Genomic DNA, 23589 nt, shown 5'->3' with positions numbered 1-23589 from the left:
GAACTATCAGCATTTCATGAGGTCTTAAACATAATTCTCTCTCTCTCTCTGTTTCTGTGTTGCCAGTATGTTAGAAAAGGATTCTTCACGCAGGATCTCGGCAGCAGACGCTCTAAGGAGCAGGTTCATTGAGGAGAGCTTGCAGGTGAGGAGATGCCGTTGATCAGATCAAACAGACAGGAGGGCATCCGACCAGCTGTTCAGAGTATCTGTTTCAAAGGTTAATGGGAAGGGCCAGAATGCACCAGGTAGATTTTGATTGCTGGCCAAGCTCAATAGGTTTCTAAAAGTCTGTTATGCATACTCATCACATCATCGATTCGCCATCCCATTTGACTCACCCGGTGCATAACCTTTTCAGATTGTACTGTTGAAATGTCAGTGATTGGCATTGTTGCTGCCTGGTGATTGTATTGATTGTGGCTTGTCATAGTTCGCCGTGTTCCCCGGCATATATGAATTTTTGGCATCTTTCAGGCAAATGATCAGTGTGTAAATGTATAAAAGCTCAGAACATTTCCACGTAACTTTATTTGGACAGGACAACTTTGCTCTGTGAAGCTTAGATCAATTTGTTTTTCACAGATTTCAATCCAGGATAAATTTCTCAAACAACCTCTGTAAAAATTGCAGACCAAAGCTCAAAAATAAGGACGGTTTGCTCTGGTCACTTTCAGACCAATGTTGGATTACTTACCACTAAAAAATGTATGTTAATTGATCTTGCACATCCATTTTTGTATACTTTGCAAACTTAAAATGTACTGCCAAGATCTAGCTGACTAACATAGATTAAGTTTTGTTGATTTTGCAATATTTAATTAATAATTATTAATAATAATAATTAATAATTAATAATTTCCAACAAAAGTGTGTTTATTAATGTATAGTTTTATAGCTGCATAATTTACAGCTTGTTGCATATTTTCAGTTTGTAAAAAAATCTGAAAAATAAGGTTTTAAAAATGAAAAATCGAAATATTTCTAGTAGTTATTAAAAATTCTTTTCTGATAGTGGCAGTGAAAATGTTGGCCCGACCGTGCAAAATGCAAACAGACAAATCCTTGTACTGTACTTTGAACATTGAGCCCTGTAGACAGTTTTAGCTTACTCTTTTCCAAATCCGAATGTGATTATTATATCATATTTTTCACAGCGTTTCTCCTCATGTATTTTTCCCTTTGTCAATTACCATAACTAAAGCTAACTCCTTTTTGTGCTGCCTGTTACGACTTCTGCATAACAGTTGGTGGTTGAAGTACTGCTGGCATCCCATCCAATGTAAAAAATAAAATGAAATGAGGCGAGTCAGATCACAGACCGCTCAGAACAGCTGCATCAGATATGATCCTTAATAAATTCTTCCCCTAATTATTTACATAATCCATCATTATATCACATACAGCATAGGCTATACGTTTTGTTGGATGCAAGCATCCAGATCACAAGACCTTCCATAATAACGCCCACATCCAGACAAAATGTCTTCTGTTAATAAATACAATCCGAACATCATGTAGAAATCGAATCTAATGGATGCTTAACTTCCAAGAGCTACTGTACATGTCATTAGTATTTTTCATCACATAAATCACCACACTGAAAATATAATTGCTCTCTAGGCATCTAATCCCATTGATTTTTTTATAGCCCTTGTTTAATGCATCTCGGTTACAGTATTTGCAGTTATAGCACTCTTTCATCACTCACATTCATACTGCATTGACTTGTTTACATCAGGGCGCTTAGTAATATGTTTTTGCCTTTGGAAGCTAGTGATCCCCTAACCCCTATCTGAAAGCTCCTGGTTGGTATGTGTCTTCCACCAGCTATTACACCATCACCATCTCAGAAACATGTAATCAGAGAAGGAGAGGGCATCTAAACCACAACTCTGAAACACAATACTCTCTGATGGCTTTTCCCTCCTTGTTGTGTACAGTTTCCAAGGCTTTTTCTGCCTGTGTAATTTGCGCCTTACAAATCTCGTATTGTTCTTTAAATGTGCTCGTGGCAGATTCCTCCCTGAGGATGATTATATCAGTCTTTCTCCTTCCCATTCGCTCTGATTCAAGAGTTCTGAGAAATGCAGGAGTGAAACACAGGCCTGTGCGACAGTTTATTCTGATTGAACACTAGCTTTGCTGCTGCAGTTTTGCTTTTTTGCTTTCATAGCTCCTCAGGAAACTGTAACTTTTACAAGCCTCAGAGAACAGCATTAACAGATATTTCATCTCTTTTGCTATTTTTCTCACTACAGAGCATGAAAAACAAGTTCTTTAGCCTGACACTTCGAGACAAGTCGATGGGGGGAGAGAGAGATGCATCGCAGATCCTGAGAGCACTGTAAGTGAATCCACAGTCACAAGTCCCAGAGAGAAAGAGACATTTATAGGCAGTCTCACTTCTCTGTTCCTGCAAAGATGCTGTCAGCTGAGAAATGCATCTACACCAGGGATCTCTGGGAACAGGACTGTTTTTGTGTTGTTGCTTTTTTTAAATCCGTTTTTTTTTTTTTCATTTTCACACAATCTTGTTGGAGGGACCTAAAAATATGTACAGTAGCTGTGTTGCTGCTGCGTACCCAGTGTTTGGAACATGTTAATCAGGTGGCAGTCTATGAGCAGCAGACTTTCATTCATTCGCTTTCCACACTAATTAAAAATGTTGTCACCATAGCATGTGCCAATCATAGTTAGCTATGACCTAGTGGAAATCTATGCAATGTTAAAGCCAACAGTGCATAGCAAAATCAAACAAGTGCAGTTCATTGATTCTTGAGTACTGGGACATAATAGGTTTCAAAATTGAAAAAAGTTTTTGTACACTACCGTTTAAAAGTTTGGGGTCAAAAAGTTTTCAACATTGATAAGAAGAAATGTTTTACTAAATCAGCACATTATAATGTTTCTGAAGGATGATGTGACACTGAAGACTGGAGTGACGATGCTGAAAATGCATCATAAATAAATTACATTTGAAAAAATATATACAACTAGAAAATAGTTTTTTTATTCATTTTAAATTCACAATATTACTGTTTTTACTGTATTTTTGATCAAATAAATGCAGCCTTGTTGAGCGTAAGAGACTTGCATTAAAAATATGGAAAAAAAACTTGCCAACTCCAAACCTTTCTACGGTAATGTAATGGAATTATTTTGAATTAGTCAGTACCCAATATTCAGTGTAATGTTTCAAGTGCACTGACAAATCTAGCATTCACTTTCTATATCGCACATGTATTAAATGCAGGATCCATTTTGTTTTTTAGGTGTTACTACAAGTCAAGTCAGGTCACCTGTATTTATATAGCGATTTTTACAATACAGATTGTTTCAAAGTAGCTTTGAAATGACAACAAGAAATTAATGCAACAAAGATTGTTTTGGCCAGAAAACAGACAACTTTATTTGCGTTCTGGCCGTTTATATACACGACAACAGTGTTTTGGTGGCCTGAGAACGCAAACTTTGAAACATTTCAAAGTCCAAGTTTTTTAAACCGATACCGTTATCATCTCAGTGTAAACTTCAAAAACGCTAATCTGTGAAAACGGTGATGGCATGCAGATGCGTATTACGTTTAGTCTATGGACATTCACGTTTGAAGGCATATGTGTGCAGGCGCAGTCTTTCTTTACAAAGTTACTTCACCAACTACTTGTCTGGCATGCATAATACAGCGTTTGTAGTCGTTTTCTGCGGATCCGTGTAAACGGAGATCATACTACTACATACTACCTGTAGCTTCTGTCAGGACATATAGTAGTATTTCTTTAAATTATAATATTTTTGTCTTTGTAATGTAAGTGTAATATTTGGATCTTCAGTATTGAAGTAATTATGAGGTATTGCGTATGTTATGAGGTTGAGGACATAGTTTAGGTAGTAAGTTATAGTGTACATCATAATTTTGATAAAATAATTAAATGAAATGGTACAATACTGGACATTTGAATTAAACACATTCTAGTGATCATTTGATTCATTTCAAACTGTTAATGTTACTACAGTAGTTTTAAAAACAAATGGCAGGCACAGAGCTTAGCTATTTGCATGAGGCTATATGCAGCCTTAAACTGAACTGAGAATCTGACTGAACCTTTTGCTCATTAGCTTTTTAATGCTGTTCTAGTATGCCTGGTGTCCAAAGACTGCACACAAAGCATCTGAAGCTGTCTAACACAACTTCTCATGAATAACCTAATGATATACTTTTTCTTGTTTGGATTCTACTCTTCTTCTTTTTTGTTGGATTAAAGAAATTCCCTATTTCTTTTGAAAATTGCATGCTCTGATCACACAGTCCAAAAAAATGTCCGTAAAGCAAAGGAGTAGTCGTTAGTCATTTGAGTAAATGCAGTCCTTGAAACCCCACAGGCAGAAGAAGGTACATCTGCAGACACTGCGGGAGAGATCAGAGGTGCAGAAAATGAGCCCGAGAGAACGCATGCGGCTCCGGAAACTCCAAGCAGCAGATGAGAAAGCACGAAAGCTAAAGTGAGTGACGTTCAGTGCACTGACCGTGGTGTCACACTGAATGTTAATCAAATGTGACTCCCAGTTCATATTCCATAAGGTTAGCATGAGTGTCAAAGCTTTTCTGTTATCATGATGCAAGGATTTTTGGCAGCGTGTCGCACGTCAGCTCTGATTCTTTGTCTAATATGTGATGCACTGATAGAATCGGAACAGTCAACGTTGACTCATGTCACACTCAAAAACAAACTGATGTATAATGCACGTTATTACACTATATATATATATATATATATATAATTTTTTTTTTTTTTTTTACAGAATATATGATATTTAGAAGAACATTGGGGTCCAAACAACATTGGTCCTCGTTTATTTAAAATTGGATAACCCTTCAAATTAAGGTTTAATTTGTTAACATTAGTTAACTACATTAGTTAACACGAACTATATGGACAATACTTCTATTGCATTTATTAATCTCAGTTCATTTTAAAGACCCCTGTGGTGAAAATCAAGTTTTAATGTTGTTTATATGTCTATGTGGTGTTTTTAATATACTTTAAGACAAACCATGTGCAAATTCAAGTTTTTTTCTCCTGAAAAACTGCAGTGAAAAAAAATTCGGCGGTGTTTCTTGTGCCACAAACTATCTTGCAACCTTCCACGTCAACATGCGGGCAGGCTTTAGCATATCACGGTCTATGTTCTTCCGCAGAATGCATGCAGTTTTGTTTTTTAACCACTAGATGGCTAAAAGTTACATAGTATACCTTTAATTTCAACATTTACTCAAAAGTATTTATTAGCATTATTTAATGTGCTGTGAACTAACATTAACAAAGATTAAGAATTGTTGAATGTATGTATCTATATCTATCTATATATATATATATATAGGCTATATACGTATATTGTTCACTCTTTGTTCATGTTAGTTATTACTTTACAATATTATTTCATTTGTTAACATTAGTTAAAGTTTTACCAAAAATTTGAACATTTTTGATTGAACTATGCCAGTTACATATACTATAAAAAAGTTATATATGCACATACTCTTATTGTCTTACTATAGGAAAATTGTGGAGGAAAAATATCAAGAAAACCATCTTCGCATGCAAGAGTACAAGTCAAATTTTCAGAAAGTCAGTGTGGATGTTTTAAAGGTATGTTGATAGGATTCCTGTCAGACATTATTCATAATTAACAGATTTGAAATCACAGCTGCAATTTGTTTCTATTATATTTGTTCTTTTCTTTCTTTCTTTTTTTTTTTTGCTTTTTATATTGAGAGAAATAAGAAACTAAGATATACTCATTCGTCATCCCTGAGCAACTTTTGGTAAAGCATTTGTGTTTTTACATCTTTTTTTCAAGGTGAAAAATGAAGGAGTTAACAGGACTCAACCGATTCAGAGTGAGACACCAAAAAGAAACTCAGAACTGACGGGAAGCATTTCTCATCTCTCTGATAAGATGTGCAAGTCTGTGTCAACAGACCATGGTGAGTTGTATTTCACTGTAACTAAAGGTCAAATGGAAGAAATTGTAGCTCTGGGTTGACACCTGAGCTGACAATAACCAAAACCCATGGTTAAAAGCATTGATTAACCCTCTTTCAGAATCATAAGAGTGAAACATTGCATTTCTGAGGGTTAAAAGTGGCCGTAGCCTAATAAGACGATTACCCAGGGTTAAGTCTGGCAAGAAAAGCTCTTAATTTGGAAAAGACAGATTTTTTCCCCACACATTGTTCAATTAAACTTTAAGAAAGTATATTAATTAAAGCAATCTCCCCTGATACTTCTCACTTGCTTTGTGAAGTCTATTATGAAATGTGTGTCTGATGGAATGCCACCATCTCTTCCAAATCAGAAAGTTTAACTTTCCATCAGAAATTACTTTCTCTTTCTTCTACATCTTCATTAAAATGCATTGCGTGCTTGGCGCTCCAGTGCCTCTTTCTCCATGGTTTAACAAACAACAGATCCCAGAACAGAGCGAGGTACCATGAGTATTACACTGCACTGTCAGACACACGCATATTTAAAAGAGATAAAAAAATATTCCATTTTGATTTGAAAGTCAAATGATTCCTAGATGTTTTAATGACGTTCCACCGCACAGATTTATCAGAGCAGACGTTGCCTGCCTTTATGAACAAATGATAAGGAAAGTGAGAAATGGGCAGTTTAGTTTCATCCCTTATTGGAGTTAGGACCTCAGCTCAGAACTCAAGCCTGTGAACGGTTTCTGCTGTTATGCTGCTATTTTTAGATTTATCTCACTGTACATCAGAGATGGGCTACCGTAGTGTGCACTCATGCATTAGAATAGATCTCATTAATCAAGACACATTCAAATTCAATAATTTGTGTAACAACCTGTTTTTGAAAACGGCTTAAATGTACATAATCTTTTCTAAGTACAATATCCCACAATCATGTGCATGTGGTTTAGCAGTTGGTGGAAAGTGGTGTCTTATGGATCGATTAAATCAGATTAATTAATTAATTAATTAATAAATATGCTGTTGTCGTTTTGCTTCCAGTTCCTCTGAAAAATAAGCATTGTAGTCATTAAATTGCTTGGTTATGTCTAAAATGCACTTGAATTATATACTGTAATGGTGCCATATAAATTGTTTTTTGTTTGAGGTTTCTTCGCCTGCTGAGTCATTAGCAGATGGGCAGTGAGGCAGATGCTTGAGGTTTCAGACACAGCCCTTGACACATTGTTTAAAAGTCAATGCACAAATGACCCAGGAAAGTGGAGTTACTTTGAGAATAGTTCCACTGTAGCATCATTAGTTTGCAGATGCCACATGGTTGATGTATTATTATCTAATGCAATGACTTTCAAACATTTTAAATGTATACAAAAGTGTCCAAATATTGTTTGTGAGCACTGTATATTATTTAGCCATGAATATCAGATAATGGTTCATATTTATGTTTGTATAAGATGACCTGTCCCCTTCTGATGGGTACTCATTTGCTTCATTGCTCAATCACACAATCGGCTTAACTTGATATTTGTGTGGAGGCCGATAACCAGATTTTTAACATGTTTGTGATTTTGCGTTGGCTGTGAAATATGTGCGGAATCTGATCTGGCATATTGCTGGTTTTCAATGACTCATTCTCTTACCACCGTCATTATATGCATCAAGGGAAAGATAAGTTATGGCCAAAACTTCTCCTTAATCGGGTTTTGGTATCATTATGATAAATCTCAGAGACGTGTTTTCTGGAAGTCCTGAGAGGTTATCTATCAGTTCCTGGCTCTAATCACTTTAGATTCCTCTTTAAATGAGATGTTTTAAACGAGTGCAGAGCCACAGCTGTGCTCTTAGACGACTCGGGGAGGATCCACACGGTGTGATTTATCGATAGAGGACGCCGGGGTGCAATCACTGTGAATCTGAAATGTGTGTTTGTCTGAAATATTGTATGTTACTGAGAATATATGGGAAAGAAAATCGTGTAAGTATGTGGATTTGTATTATTAAAATTAAAGAAGTGATACATTGTGGCTGGGTTTGAGACTAATGGAGTCAAGTCTTTTGTCCTTGAAATTAGCTAATGTGTTTATTATTTAGCTTATTTAGCTAAACCTCATGCATCAAGTAATCTCGAAGGCAAGGAAAACTCATTGAATGAATAATGCATAATTAATGCTACAAGTATAATTGTGTGCATGTTTTGTTTACTTAAAGTCGCCCAGCAGAAACACTGAGCAGGTTAAACCAGCTACATCATAAACAAAGTTAAAAGCTCTTCTAGGATGGAATATTTATTACGATATCATCATTATTTTACTTCTCTTGTCATTTTGAGAGTTCATAGTTTCATATTTGCATGTTATTCAAGGACCTAGACGGCCCTTTCTGATGATCTTCTTGAGTTTTGGAGCAAATAAACATACGGGCTGATTCTGCTCATGTCTGTAGTTAAACTATAATGACAACACCAGGGACTTCCGTGCCTTGGAAACATGCCGCTCAAATGAATAAGCTCTGACAATAAGCACATTATGTGCAAACCTTGTCAGCATAATTGTCTCCAGCCTGTAACTGGCTCTCTTTAATTTGTTTGCATACATCACTACTGTTAGTATTATTAATTAGTATCCTGGTGTAAATAGAGTACATATAATAGAGTACTACATCAAATTAATTTTCTTTTTAATATAGCAGTTAGCCACGAGATGAAATCTATCTATCTATCTATCTATCTATCTATCTATCTATCTATCTATCTATCTATCTATCTATCTATCTATCTATCTATCTATCTATCTATCTATCTATCTATCTATGCTCATTAATAAAGAATTCAGTTGATATTTGGTCACAGATAGGAATAACTTTTTTACAGTATCTGGGTTATAATCACTTTTATAAACGTCTTTCTTTCTGAACCTTTATGGCCTTATTAAAATGTGAGATTAAAATTCATCTGGTAAAGGTTAGCATCAGGCACAAAATGTATAACACGGCGTCTACACCAAAAGCGAGCGGCGTGATGCGGCAAACACAAAACGAACCCATTATAACCCACGATTCTGTCTACACTGGATGCGGCGCGACACGGCGCAACAAATCCCTGACAGTAAACTGACGCCCCATTCAGTTTAACATACTCCAAGTGCAAGTACACTTCTCACGCTACTTCTGACACGAAGGGCAAATGGATTTACAATTGTCGTGTCCGGTGTGTAGACATAGTGTAAGGGTCATTTGCTGGGGAAATATTGGGAAAACTTGACCCCAGTAAGTGCTCTCACTATTTGAGTGGAAAGTAAATGGCAAGAAAACAGCTAAGCAGTTTGTGTCATTAACATCGCTAATTTGAATCAATAAAGTTAGGAATCGGAGGGTTCTCTTAAAAATGCTGACTGTCTTCCAAAGGGTTTTTCATTTATCTTGATCATTTAGCATTTAAATGTGGATTCTAAAGGTAAAATTAAAAAGGAATAAGTCTTGGATGACCCACAGTCCTCTACTTTAGAACAAACTTCTACAATCCTTGGGAAACTACAACCTAAAGTTCCTCACAAATGTGCATAAGTCCTCCTAGAAGAGGATACACATTCTTTGTGTGTGGATATGTCTGTATAAAACAGACATAAACGGAGTCAATGAGGCAGGACTGAGGTCTGAACACATGCTCATTTGAAATGACACAGAGGCTTCCTGCACAGAGATGCAGTAGAATGCTCTTTCTGCTTTTTGTCATGACTAATCCTCTTTACTGGATAAAACAGATCTGCAGTGTTGTAAATATGCTCCCATGGCTTTTTTCTCTATTTCTAAATTGCAGGTTGCTCTTTCATTGGGGGGCAGCAATTTACTAGTTTAGACAGCCCTGGAAAACAGAGGATGGTTTGATCGGCCACCGGTTTCTCGGCTTATTAAATCACACACATGATTTCAAAAGAGATGTATTTCATGAAAATACATGCTAATGAATGGCTATTAATAAAGAAAGATGCTTTTTGCAGCCAGATGGTGCAGTTACATCATCTACCATCAGAGGCTAACTGGAACATGCTAACCAGCCAAACCATGATCTATTGGCTTTTGTTCTATTTGTACTTGGGTGTGCATGTTATCCCTGGTTGTTGGTCTTGTAAGGTGGATGTTCAGGGGATGCAGGTGTAAATGTGCATGCTGATGCATTGCTGTTCTCTTTCAGGCTGAAGGATAGTGCTCAGTTGGGGAGCTCTACAGGAGAAAATGAAACTGTTGAGAATGTGAATGGGAAACCCCACAGAGTAAAGTACAGTTTAACAGCCCTATCTTGCTCCCTCCATCTCTCCTGCCATCTTTGTGTCTGATTGTGGAGGTCCAGTCGCTGGCAGCTGTCTGATAGAATCAGATTGGTCGCAGGCCCGGGAATTCATGTGTGTCTGAGAGGTTGTCTGTGTTCATTTGTTCACAGAAGGTATTCTGTGAGTTATTTTCTGTTTCAGAGACAAAACTGGCACAGATCCATTCACATCTGGGTGGATGCCAACAGCTTGGTGTAATCAAGCAGAAAATTTGTTAAAGTGTTAATGATAGAGGCTACCTGTCATTTCAACACATTGCTCAACAATTTCGAGTATCGGTTAAATCTTTGCTACCTTTTAATCGTTTCAGCAATCCCAGAGGATCCTCAGGTGGCAGAGGCATTTTATTTCGTGGATGAATTTGAGTCATGCTCGGAGGCAGATTCAGATGGAGAGGAAGACTCAGAGGATTATCTCCCCACAGACCCTTCCTGTCAGACATGTGGACAGGTGAGGAGAGATCCGCCGCCGGAGAGAAACTCCTGTCAATCAGCTTGTGTGACTGTGTGATATTTACATTTAAAGATGTCTCCATAAATTGTACGCACTGTAATTAGAGTTTTCATATGAGATCTGTCAGAGTTTGGCATAAAGAATTTATTTAGGAAATTTGGCATAGAGAATTTATTTAGGAAATTTACAGTGCAAGATTTCTTGTAGCTCTACAAATTAAGCTTTAAAAATACATCACAAATTAAGGTACACTACCTTTCGTGTAAAATAATTTCTTTTTTTTTAAAAGAAATGTATACTTTTATTCAGCAAGGATGCATTAAATTGATCAAAAGTGATAGTAAAGACATTTATTATGTCACTAAAGTTTTGTTTATTTCAAATATATGCTGGGTTTTTTTTTTTACTTTTTGATTCCTGATAATTAAAGGTATCACTGATATGTATCACATGTATGATTTCAATATTGACAATAATAAGAAATGTTTCTTGAGCACCAAATCAGCATATTAGAATGATTTCTGAAGGATCATGTGACACGAAAGACTGGAGTAATGATGCTCAAAATTCAGCTTTGCCTCACAGGAATAAATTATATTTTAAAATACAATAAATAGACAAATTATAGATAAAACAGACAGTAATAATATTTAAAAAATAATGTTTTTACAAAATTAATGTATTATGGTAGAATGGTAGTGTGGTAAATATAGTAAATTCCTGGACTTAAACAATTTTAAACATTTTATCATTGTTTTATAATTATTATATTATTATATAGCTTTTATGACCTCACATGAATTGAAATACATATGTACTTTTAAAAATGCATTTGTTGCATTGCAGATTTGAATCTAAACTGCATCAACTACCCATATATAGTGGGGAGAACAAGTATTTGATACACTGCCGATTTTGCAGGTCAGTCACTCAACAATACGTCATCGACGTTATGGGGGAACGCCTCAGGCGTGACAGGTGTCTGAAATCACTATCAAATCACGTCAATCACATTGACCGGCGACAGCCCGTGAATCATTAGCGTGAATGATTAACGTGCGACCTGGAAGTATATAAGGGCGCCTTGCAAACATGACAAATCAGCTCATCGTCTTCAGGGACTGTTTGTTTGAAACGCTATTCAGATATACGAAAAAAAAAAAAAAAAAGGTAAGAATGAAACGCACAGCTAAAACTGATTGTTTTCGTAAGTGTGCCGACCCGTGTCCGAGGTTTCTGACACCGGCCGACACACACGAGCTGTGCGTGTTTTGCTTGGGTGAAGCGCACGCACGGGAGGTTCTCGAGGGAACCCTCTGTGCGAACTGCGAGTGTTTTTCCCTTAAAACGCTCCGCTCTCGTCTGGCCCTCTTCTCGAGTGAGGGGGGTTCAGCGTCTGGACCTCATGGTGCGGGTCCCGCTCGTGCCGAGGCCGAGCGGCGACTTACATCATGGGGCTCCCAGATGGAGCTCGTCGATCGCCTCGAGAGGGCTGTAAACCTCTCAGATGATTCGACAACTGACGAGGGTGAACTGCAGGTCGATGGGGAAGACTATTCACCGACTGTACCTGCAGTTGATGCTCTTCAGGACGCGCAGGAGATGGCTGAGGAGATTTATGATCAAATAGATCCTGAACCTCCTCAGCCATCCAGCCCCGTGTATGCAGAGCTGGTGGATGTGATGGGGCGCGCTGCCGATAGGCTGCAGCTGCCTTGGCGGCGCGCTAGAGGAGAGACCGCTCACGGCAGGCTCGACGATCGTTTTCTCCCCGGCCATACACCACCAGCTCAGGTGAGCCTTCCATTTCTTCCTGATCTCCATATGGAGATCGAGAGGGCATGGAAGAACCCGTACTCTGCCCGTATCCACCGACATCAGCGGGCTAGTTTCGCTGATGTTGAGGGGATCGGAGAGCACGGGTACGTGTCCATGCCGCCCATTGACGAGACGTTCGCGAACTATCTCGTGTCTGGGCGGGCAGCGACACTGAAAGCTCCAACCCTGCCATCCAAACCACTGAAGACAACAGCTCGTTTGAATGGCAGAGCATACACGGCAGCAGGTCAGGCCGGTGCTGCACTACATACCATGGCAGTGTTGCAGGCGTACCAGGCCGACCTGCTGGGGGATCTCGACCAGGGGGCAGGGATGTCCCCTGAGGCGGTGGCTGAGCTGCGCCGCACCACAGACTTGGCTCTCCGGGCTACCAAGCAATCCGCTGCCGCGATCGGACGGTCGATGGCGGCGATGGTGGCCACGGAGAGGCATCTGTGGTTAAATCTAGTCGACGTCGGGGAGAAAGATAAAGCCTTTCTCCTCGATTCGCCGGTTTCGCCTTCCGAACTCTTCGGCACCTCCGTGGAGGCGGTGGTGGGGAAGTTCAGGGAGGCGAAGGCGCGCTCAGCAGCGTTTAAAACCTGCATGCCGCTGAGATCCGCGTCCGTACCCCGGCAAGCGGGTGGGCCTGGCCCTTCACGGTCTAAGGACCGTATGCAGGGTCAACGAGCCAGTGTCGCCTCTCGTGCGCCCCCTCTCTCAAGGAGCAGGTCGCAGAGAAGGCGTGACTCCCGCAACAGGAGAGATCTGAGGGAGGTTATCCAGCGCAAGCGCACACAGCGTCGGTGATGGATAACCTCCCCGGAGGGTCACGACATTTCTGCCCTCTCCTGACCTCCAGGCGTTCATTACATCAGGCCTGGGGCCTGTTGGCCTTGTTGAGGGCCTGTGATGAGAACTATGTTCTGACGGCCCACCTAGGTTTGGTTTTTGGAAACGCCCCTTTCAGGCTTGTGAAGTGGCGGATCCCAGGTTCTTAAAAGAACTGTCTGAAAAATTGGGTCTTACTTCGCACGCCGCAGGTGAGCTGCCGGTCTTTTGAAGAGTATTTTTTGTGTTTAAAAAATAAAATGTTTCTCTCTACAGACCGCGTTCCCTGTATAGAGTTATGGGGTCATGTCAAAGTACTAAGGTAAGAGAACTTTTTTGGATTATTAGGGCCCTGAAGTCCCCTGCTAGGTGGTCAGTACGGTAACTGTGTTAGCCTTCGGGCTGCTAGGCCACCGTAGGGTAGAGTAGTTGGTCTCTCTTTTAGAAATTTTTTCTTAGAGGTTGACTGGCGCTAGTGCTTCAGTTAGATCTTATGTCCGGCCCACGGGGCCGTTTTTGACTTTTCTGAGTGTTTCGCCCCTTGAGCTCTGTTTGGGTTTTCAGTAGGCTGGCGATTTTGCAGCCCTTTGTATGGAATAATACAGATTATATTCTTTAAGTGGCTGTGGCTCCTCCGAGCCCTCAGATAGATCTATGCTTACAGGCTGGCCCTCACCAGGGCCGCCTCTGTAGCTGGCCTAGGCTGTGCCAGGGATATTAGAGGCGTTCTGCTAAAATTAGCATTTCTTCCTCTGACCCTTCACTTTGTGAATGTAGGTTTTGGCATCCCTGTATAATCAGCCTCCTCCCATGGGAGTCGTTAGGCCAAGGCCCGCCCCCTTCTCTGCATTCTGGGGTGACTAGAGTAATGCAGCGTGGTGCAGAGGATGGTTTATAAGGACATGGTAGGCCTCAGTTAGGCCTCCGTGGTATATAAGTCTTTTTGAGCAGGGTTAGGCCGTATTTCGCTTCACGAAGAAGACTGAGTCTCCTGCCCGACCCTGCCGTGCAGAACTGGCCTACGGATTTAGGCCGCCAGTGTAGGCTTCACTAATACATTGCTGAGCTACTGCTCAGGCTGTGGGTTGTAGGTGGTTGGCTTTCATTCAAGCCCCACTCCCCTAGGTGGGCACAGATGTTTTTCTGTTACCCCTAGAGCCGCTGGCAGGCCCGCACCCTGGTAAACTCAGGGTGAGGTGTGAAGTATTCCCCTGTGATTCAGGGTAGGTCTTAGCACTTCACTCCCAGTTCTGTTTTTATCCTACCTCGCACTACTATGGCTCGGGTTGAGTATGAAGTAAGCCTTCACTTCTTCTTTGGTCGAAGTTCGCTCCCCTGAAGCCAGAGCATTGCCCTGTGCTGACGCCCATGCATAGATGGTAGGCCCCTGACTAACTGGGGCCTCCACTGAGGCAGAGTGGCGTATGTTGTACTCCCCTTGTTCTAAGGGTATTAGCTCTCTAAGCTGAGTACATTGCCATGGGCAATGTGATTAGGCACCAGGATGCTGTAGGCGCTGTGTAAACAGCTTATCTGCCAACGAAGGCTGCGCCATCAGGTAGTAGGCCTCAGCAGGCCTCCTTGTATGAGCAGCCCCCAAGAGGGCGCTATAGGCTACTTCTCGAGAGAGTTGGTTGGCCTTGGTGGTTCGGGCAGTTGACTCACCGGTGGGTAGTAGGCCTTAAACAGGCTTCCTCTGAGGTGAGTCCCAACATTGTGGGACATACTTTATAGCTGCTACAGGTAGCTAGCCGTACTAGGCCTCCTGTGGGTGGGCCCAATAGTTACATTGGTGTAGTATGGTTCCCAACAGTGTTCCTTTGTTGCAGATTTGACTTGCTATCAGCTAGTAGGCCCAACCGGGCCTCCCTGATAGGCGAGTCCCCAGCTGGCTGGCCTTAGCAGGCCGCCTTGGAACTGTCACCCGGACTCAGCTACCAGTTGCTATCAGGTAGTAGGCCCCTCAGGCCTCCCTGAAGGTGAATTCCCACTTAAGATGGTTATCAGGTAGTAGGCCTCACCCGGCCTCCCTGAAGGCGAATCCCCACCTACATTGGCTATCAGGTAGTAGGCCTCACCAGGCCTCCCTGGAGACAAGCCCAAGGACAGACAACTGGACAGCTAGCCTGACTTTCTATCGGGTAGCAGAAAAAGCTCCCAGATATTATGGCTGTCAGGTAGTAGGCCTCACCAGGCCTCCCTGAGGGTGAGTTCCCCACGTACTATCGTTATTGGGTAGTAGGCCTCTCTAGGCCTCCCTGTAGGTGACCACATACTGTTGCTATCAGGTAGTAGGCCTCACCAGGCCTCCTTGTGAGTTCCCTAGCGGTGCTGGGTTCAGGAAGCTAGTGGCCTCTTGCTATCATTTCAGCTGGCCTTATCAGGCAGCTGCTGAAGGCGAGCTTGCGCCCTGGCTCGACTGAAGTGTTCATTCTCTGCTGCTGGTTCCCTCTCGGAACCTCTTTCCTGCCTACAGCCTGGTTTTGCCTACCAGGGGGACCATATGCTCCCCTCATTGAGGGTCACTGTGAGCACGCGGACTCCTGAGTCTGGTCAGACGGTCGTAGGCCTCTCGTGAGGCCTCCCAGTTAGATCAGTCCTTAGGCCTTCACAGACCTCCTCAGTGTTTGCAAACACTGGGTTGATCCATGGATCGAGTAGAGAAACTCCCCTCGCTAGCAAGGGTCATAAAGCACTATGCTGAGTCATACTCTCCGGGATATCCCGTCTCTGAGATCCGGGCCGAGTGGTTCACTGCCAGCGTCGCAGTGCCTCGGGTTGGATGCCTTACTTAAGGCTTTTTTCCAGAGGCTCTGTCTTCGGACAGACAGGAAGTGGCCAGACTAAGTGTCTATGTATCTGACGCCAGGTCAGGCCGTCCTGGTGGCATATCGGGGTGAGTACGTTCCCCTGAATAGTGACTGGCTGGGGTTCCTTCGGATTCCCTAGCCACATTCCCTAGAAGGGGCCCCTTCTAATTGAAGTTGTGGTCCTAGGCCTTTGAGCAGGCCCAGGTAGGCTTTCATTTAACTATGTTTATGGAGGTTTCCTGTGAGGCTTATAGCTTAGGCTATGACCGTAGGGAATGCTGTCACTGACAGCCCAGTATGACCTGACGGTGAGTGGTTCTAGCGTTTCATTTGAAATAGCTGGTTCTGACAGTTGTCACTGCCTGAGGGCATGCACTCCCCTCAGCATGGCGGCGTGGGTATATCGTTCCCCATAACGTCGATGACGTATTGTTGAGTTCCCTTCGAAAGGGAACGTCTCAGGTTACAAATGTAACCTTTGTTCCCTGAGAACAGGGAACGAGACAATAGGTCTCCCTGCCATGCCTCGGGGCTTGCCTGCCGTACAGTCCCTTCAGACGATAAGGTGATTTGTCATGTTTGCAAGGCGCCCTTATATACTTCCAGGTCGCACGTTAATCATTCACGCTAATGATTCACGGGCTGTCGCCGGTCAATGTGATTAACGTGATTTGATAGTGATTTCAGACACCTGTCACGCCTGAGGCGTTCCCCCATAACGTCGATGACGTATTGTCTCGTTCCCTGTTCTCAGGGAACAAAGGTTACATTTGTAACCTGAGACGTTTTCCCACTTACAAAGCATGTAGAAGTCTGTAATTTTTATCATAGGTACTCTTCAACTGTGAGTGACAGAATCTAAAACAAAAATCCAGAAAATCACATTGTATGATTTTTAAGTAATTCATTTGCATTTTATTGCATGACATAAGGATTTGATCACCTACCAACCAGTAAGAATTCCGGCTCTCACAGACCTGTTAGTTTCTCTTTAAGAAGCCCTCCTGTTCTCCACTCATTACCTGTATTAACTGCACCTGTTTGAACCCATTATCTGTATAAAAGACACCTGTCCACACACTCAATCAAACAGACTCCAACCTCTCCACAATGGCCAAGACCAGAGAGCTGTAGAAGGACATCAGATAAAATTGTAGACCTGCACAAGGCTGGGATGGGCTACAGGACAATAGGCAAGCAGCTTGGTGAGAAGGCAACAACAGTTGGCGCAATCATTAGAAAATGGAAGAAGTTCAAGATTACGGTCAATCTCCCTCGGTCTGGGGCTCCATGCAAGATCTCACCTCGTGGGGCATCAATGATCATGAGGAAGGTGAGGGATCAGCCCAGAACTACACGGCAGGACCTGGTCAATGACCTGAAGAGAGCTGGGATCACAGTCTCAAAGAAAACCATTAGTAACACACTACGCTGTCAAGGATTAAAATCCGGCAGCGCACGCAAGGTCCCCCTGCTCAAGCCAGCGCATGTCCAGGCCCAGCTGAAGTTTGCCAATGACCATCTGGATGATCCAGAGGAGGAATGGGAGAAGGTCATGTGGTCTGATGAGACAAAAATAGAGCTTTTTGGTCTAAACTCCACTCGCCGTGTTTGGAGGAAGAAGGAGGATGAGTACAACCCCAACCCCATCCCAACCGTGAAGCATGGAGGTGGAAACATCATTCTTTGGGGATGCTTTTCTGCAAAGGGGACAGGACGACTGCACCGTATTGAGGGGAGGATGGATGGGGCCATGTATCGCGTGCTCAGTAAGAGCATTGAAGGATGGGTCGTGGCTGGGTCTTCCAGCATGACAACGACCCCGAAACACACAGCCAGGGCAGGGCCAGTTTCACGAAGATAGAATTTGACTATGGCTCAGATATAGTAGATAGTCAGACTTCAGATAGACATCTAAATCAGACCATTGCACAAAGCACTTAAGACTCTGACTATCTTAAGTAGGACTACACTGCAATGCATTCTGGGTAAAATAAGACACTTTTCAAAACAAAAAACATGGCGGATCGAGTAAGCGCATTCAACCGCTCAGTGACGTTTACCCCAGCGGAAAATATGTGTTTGTTGGAGGAGTAACAGTTACAAGGACATTTTACTTGGGAAATTTAGCGGAGAATGTAGTAACAAGAAGAAATGTTTAATTTGGAAAAAGATTGCTACGACAGGTAACAGCGTTAATCCGACTGTTGAGCGGAGCGTTAAAGACGTACAGAAAAGATACAAAAACATTGTACAAGATGCCAAAAAATAAATATGTAAGAGGAAATATCCAAAAACGGGAGGAGGACTCCAAGAGAAACTTAAAGACACTACTGAAATGGTGATGAATATATATGGTAAGGGCCACTTTCCTTTTTCTTTTGGCTGTTTGTAATGCAACTGATTGTTAATGCTGGTTGCCAAGGTAGCAGAGTCTTAGACCTAAGTTAGCCTGGGGGTAAGGTGTCTAATTTATTTGATCTAAATTAAGTCAGTCTTTATTTTTGTGAAACAGTCTAACTTGCATTAGACTAGTCTATGAGCAAATTGTAGACTTGTCCAACACTATAGACCGGTCTAAAATAGCTTTGTGAAACTGGCCCCAGGGCAACTGAGGAGTGGCTCCGTAAGAAGCATCTCAAGGGAGTGGCCTAGCCAGTTTCCAGACCTGAACCCAGTAGAAAATCTTTGGAGGGAGCTGAAAGTCCGTATTGCCCAGCGACAGCCCTGAAACCTGAAGGATCTGGAGAAGGTCTGTATGGAGGAGTGGGCCAAAATCCCTCCTGCAGTGTGTGCAAACCTGGTCAAGAACTACAGGAAACGTATGATCTCTGTAATTGCAAACAAAGGTTTCTGTACCAAATATTAAGGTCTGCTTTTCTGATGTATGAAATACTTATGTAATGCAATAAAATGCAAATGAATTACTTAAAAATGGATTTTTGTTTTAGATTCTGTCACTCACAGTTGAAGAGTACCTATGATAAAAATTACAGACTTCTACATGCTTTGTAAGTGGGAAAACCTGCAAAATCGGCAGTGTATCAAATACTTGTTCTCCCCACTGTATGTTAATACCATATTTCCTTCTATCCTCAAGGTATATCCTCAAGTATCCTCTTTTCCCTTTCAGTATCTTTTTGAATTATTCACACTAAACTCAAAGACACCCTCAAGTCGTAATAAGCTCTCATTGACAGGATCATCTGTTTATGAGGCATGGAATATGATGAATTCAGTCATATCTCACAAGCACTCAAGTCCACAGGTAATAGTTAATGTACAAGTAATATGATACCACTTGTCTGCGGTATTAAAGTCCGGATTATGCAAATGCATTTTGCCCATAGAAGGTTTCTCAACCAAGCTCAACCTCATCATTGCAGATACTTTGTAGTGCTGGATTTCAGTGGCACAACAGCAAACACATACGTTCAGATCAGGTGCGATAGAGCCAGGGGCTCATCTGGACTCACAAGAGATCACAAACTACCTCAGCAGACTCTTAAAACGGCAATCCAATACCAGGCTTCAGCACGATTCGATCAGGCCAGCCGAGAATAGATTAAAACTATTTGTCACCATTGAGAGAGAGGGGGAAAAAAACTTTGAACCGAGATGGTATAAGTATGAAACCAAAGGAGAGAGTGGAATAGACTTCTGCCCCAGTGGATATTTGATAATTAGCTGGCTCACAGTGAGAGTGGAGCTGGTGGTATTTGTGCCGCCAGTCATGGCCGGGTGAGATTCCCCGGAATGGAGGACAGAGGAATTGCATTTTGTAAATAGCTGCATAATATGTAGCTGGTCCTTGTGTGACGGTAATTTTTCTTTTTTTCCATTCTCATTTCAATGTTTTGCACAGATGGCATGACTTGATACCCTTGAACTTCCCAATGCCCTTCCTTCACTTTCCTTCATACACAATGAATTTGGCCCTGCTTTCTGCAAGCCAATTGCAGTTTGAATATGGTTTTTCTTTAACAACATTTTGTTTCTTCAACCTCTGGCTCTTTTCTTTTTGCTACTTTTCAAATGTATTTTTATGTATATTTTTATTGTTTTATCCTTGTCCCAGACCAGACTTTTAATATTAAAATATGAAACCCACCATGAAAATTTAGCATTTTTAAAACTGATAGTTGTTGAGTGAAATAACCATGAATCATTTTCATATTTTATTTGTAAACAATTATTTGTTAACTTTTACAGTTTTTTTTTAGTCTTGTATATTAAATGTCAAGTCAAGTCAAGTCACCTTTATTTATATAGCGCTTTTTACAATACAGATTGTATCAAAGCGCTTCACAGTGATAACATGAAAACAATATAACAAAATTTGTTTCTAAAAGAAATTGCATAATTTCCAATCAAATGTTAAAATATAATAATAAGAAGAATATTTTGTATACTATTATTATTACATTTTTGTGTATTTGGGGTATATGAATCTGCCATTTATTCCAAAAATATTGTAAAATTAGCATTTGATGAAAATGTTCCACTATTTGTTTTAAATAGTGAGGGTGTGAATATAGGACTTTTTTTTCTAAAAGTCTACAAGGGCAAAATTGCCATTGTTGAAGAAACACCTGATTATGTTGCTGATGGACCTTTAGTCCTTCTTCAGACTCATTCAGTCTGTATGTTCCTTGAGACTTTCATCAACAAGGGGAAGGCCTCAAGGGAGTAAAAACCATTCAGGTTGCCTTTATCATGGTGCCACTTCCTCCCTCCAGGTCATGCTATCATTACAGATAGGAGACCTGTTGATCCCAAATGGCGTTTATAGACCTGCATTTCAAGACCCTTGTGTGGCTAGACTGTCATTAGGGAGTCTAGCCACAATCATGGTTTGATCTAAACAGAAGAAACCCTGTAATTTCCACTAATATTGTAATGTCTCTATAAGTAGGCATTGTGTTTCAAGCATCCTCTATCATACATCACAGCCTGAACATGACCCCTTCATGTGTGTCCTTGTGTATCACAGGACAGTGACCTGGAGGCCATGATCAGACACATGGAGAATGTTCTGGATGGTGACTCAGATGGTGAGTACGGCTTATGTTCCCGTTCATTCCACACAAGAAAATGTATTGGTTAGGCCTGTGTACCAATACAATACAACCCCACTGGCAGGTACACTCCATTACCAACATGAGATATATAGCAAATTTCTCCAATACTGACTGGCCAATTACATGAGAGGTCAGTGAACATACACAAAACTGCTTACTGAAGGTCACAGGCCTGTAAAATGACACTTCTTCTAAAGACATGTGAGCATGCTCATTTAACTCCATACACGTTGAGTGAATGATCCATTTGCTAGGTGCACCCCTCTCAGCGCGTGATATTGAGTTTTTTTTTCTTGTTCCTGATGACTGTGGAGTGAGAATGTCAGGAAGCCTGTTTGTCTGCCACTTAAAGCCATGGCGACATTGATTAGGTAATTCAGTGAAGGCTATTTACAGGCTCTGACCACATCCGATCAGTTCTGTGCATTTCCTCATCAAAAGAACTGGAGTATTTCTGTTCAAGTCTCAGTTTCTTTCCTGGTTTATTTGATCTTCTTAGGTTTCAGATGCTTTATAAAAATTGGCATCCTGAACCACATTGACATCCTGAACCACTGAATTTATTTTTATTTTCCTAAAAAGCACCACATTCTAAACAAATACCACACTGAATGTGCACATTTATTAACCCATAGTGAACATATGCTTATTTTATTTGACAAATTATTTAAAAAAAATATTTGTATTTTTTATTTGAATAATGCATTATTTAATCTATTTTTATGTCATTTAAAACCAAACAAACTTTGTAAAATGTTTGGTTTGAGAGGTGTGCATTTCTTTAAAAGAAATGCCACTTATCAAATACAATGGCATTCATACATTTCGAAGTGTGGCTTAAGTGAACAAATGCTTTTTTGGGCCACTGTGAATGAGTATTTCTATTGCATTATAGCATTTGTTTGTGAGTGTGTTGATATGCATTCTGATATCTTCATTCCTCAATAGTCTGTATGTCAAAGTATTTTAGATACATTTCTAAATTCTCATATCAGGCCATTTAAAAAAAAAAAAATACTATTCAGAAATCCTCACTTCTGAACTCTGCTTATCTGCAGAGTTACATAAATGATAGCGGTGTTAGGACAATGCATAATGGGTAATATCAGCCCACCCCAGGGTTGATCTTTTAGACTCAGTAAGAGAAGAAACAATTTTCTAAGCTTATCTCCTTTCTTTCACCAGGCACCTTGTCAAGACAATGAGTTTCAGATTTGCTCAGCCATACAAAAAGAATGGATAGAAAAAAAGGGAGAGAAAAATTGTTTTTGTGGCTCAAACTCAAAGTGGGAAGCAGTAGATTTGATTTCAGGTGGTGCATTCCTGTCGAACCATCTGACTAAATGGCACTTCATACACTCTAAAAAATGCAGGGTTAAAAAATAACCCAACCTTAACCACGCCGCTGGGTCACTATAGGACAGAACACGCGCTGGGTTGGTTTGACCCAAGCGCTGGGCTTTTCCATTTAACCCATATTGTTGGGTCATTCATTTGACCCAACCAGTGGGTGAAATTGACCATCTTGCTGGGTTAAGTCTTACTCATGTGCTGGGTTATTTCCTGTATCATTGCCTAATTAAAATTAGTAACAAATATTTTTTATATTACCGTACTAATGTAAAATAATGATTGTCTCTGTAATACAATAAACCAGAGAGGCCACTGTATATGTGATTTCAATCATTTATTTTATTTTTTTACATTTTTAATACATCTTTAATATTTTTTGTAAACAATTATTACAATTATGCAATGTATACTCATTCTAAGGTAAAAAAACATAATGGTTCATTAAGTAAGGTCTTTATACACCACTGAAAACATAGTTATGTATATGATATTGCATTTCTGTTAACAGATCCTCCTAAATACAGTATTACACAATGCACCTTTAAACAGGGTTCTTGCAGGTTTCAGTTTGTTACATTTAAGACCTTTTTAAGACCTTTTAAGACCATTATGTGTAAAGTTTAAGACCAACACGACACATAAATAGAAACATTAGAATGATCCCAGAAATTCTTAAACATATTTTAAGTTTGTAAAATACACACACTGACTGATGTATATATGGAAGCGGCAATAATAATCCTTTCCATTCTAATAAGACGACACGTTTTATTCATATCAGATACACATTGTGTAAATAGCTTTACATTTTAAACTATTCTTCTCCCAGTTCTCCGGCCACTTTCATGTATTTCGTGAGAAGTTGAGGAATTGACGTGTTGTAAACTAACATGGCGCCGCCCATCGCACAAACAGCTGATTTG

At 40.8% G+C, this 23589-nt stretch overlaps 1 protein-coding gene across 1 annotated transcript in view; it reads left to right on the top strand.

Annotated features, from left to right (window-relative positions):
- nek11 (NIMA-related kinase 11) overlaps positions 1-23589 on the top strand; it is an 89048-nt gene that overhangs the window by 43223 nt on the left and 22236 nt on the right. Inside the window, exons 8-14 of the mRNA XM_056236506.1 lie at positions 67-145; positions 2262-2347; positions 4384-4503; positions 5561-5651; positions 5863-5989; positions 10631-10770; positions 21226-21286. Of these exons, the coding sequence (XP_056092481.1) occupies positions 67-145; positions 2262-2347; positions 4384-4503; positions 5561-5651; positions 5863-5989; positions 10631-10770; positions 21226-21286 (704 nt within the window). The remainder of the gene's footprint in view (positions 1-66; positions 146-2261; positions 2348-4383; positions 4504-5560; positions 5652-5862; positions 5990-10630; positions 10771-21225; positions 21287-23589) is intronic.

The sequence above is a fragment of the Rhinichthys klamathensis genome, unplaced genomic scaffold (genome assembly GCF_029890125.1).
Source record: "Rhinichthys klamathensis goyatoka isolate OS25496 unplaced genomic scaffold, OSU_Roscu_1.1 h1tg000449l_1, whole genome shotgun sequence".
Taxonomy (NCBI): Eukaryota; Metazoa; Chordata; class Actinopteri; order Cypriniformes; family Leuciscidae; genus Rhinichthys; species Rhinichthys klamathensis.
This window is presented reverse-complemented; position numbering and strand designations above follow the sequence as displayed.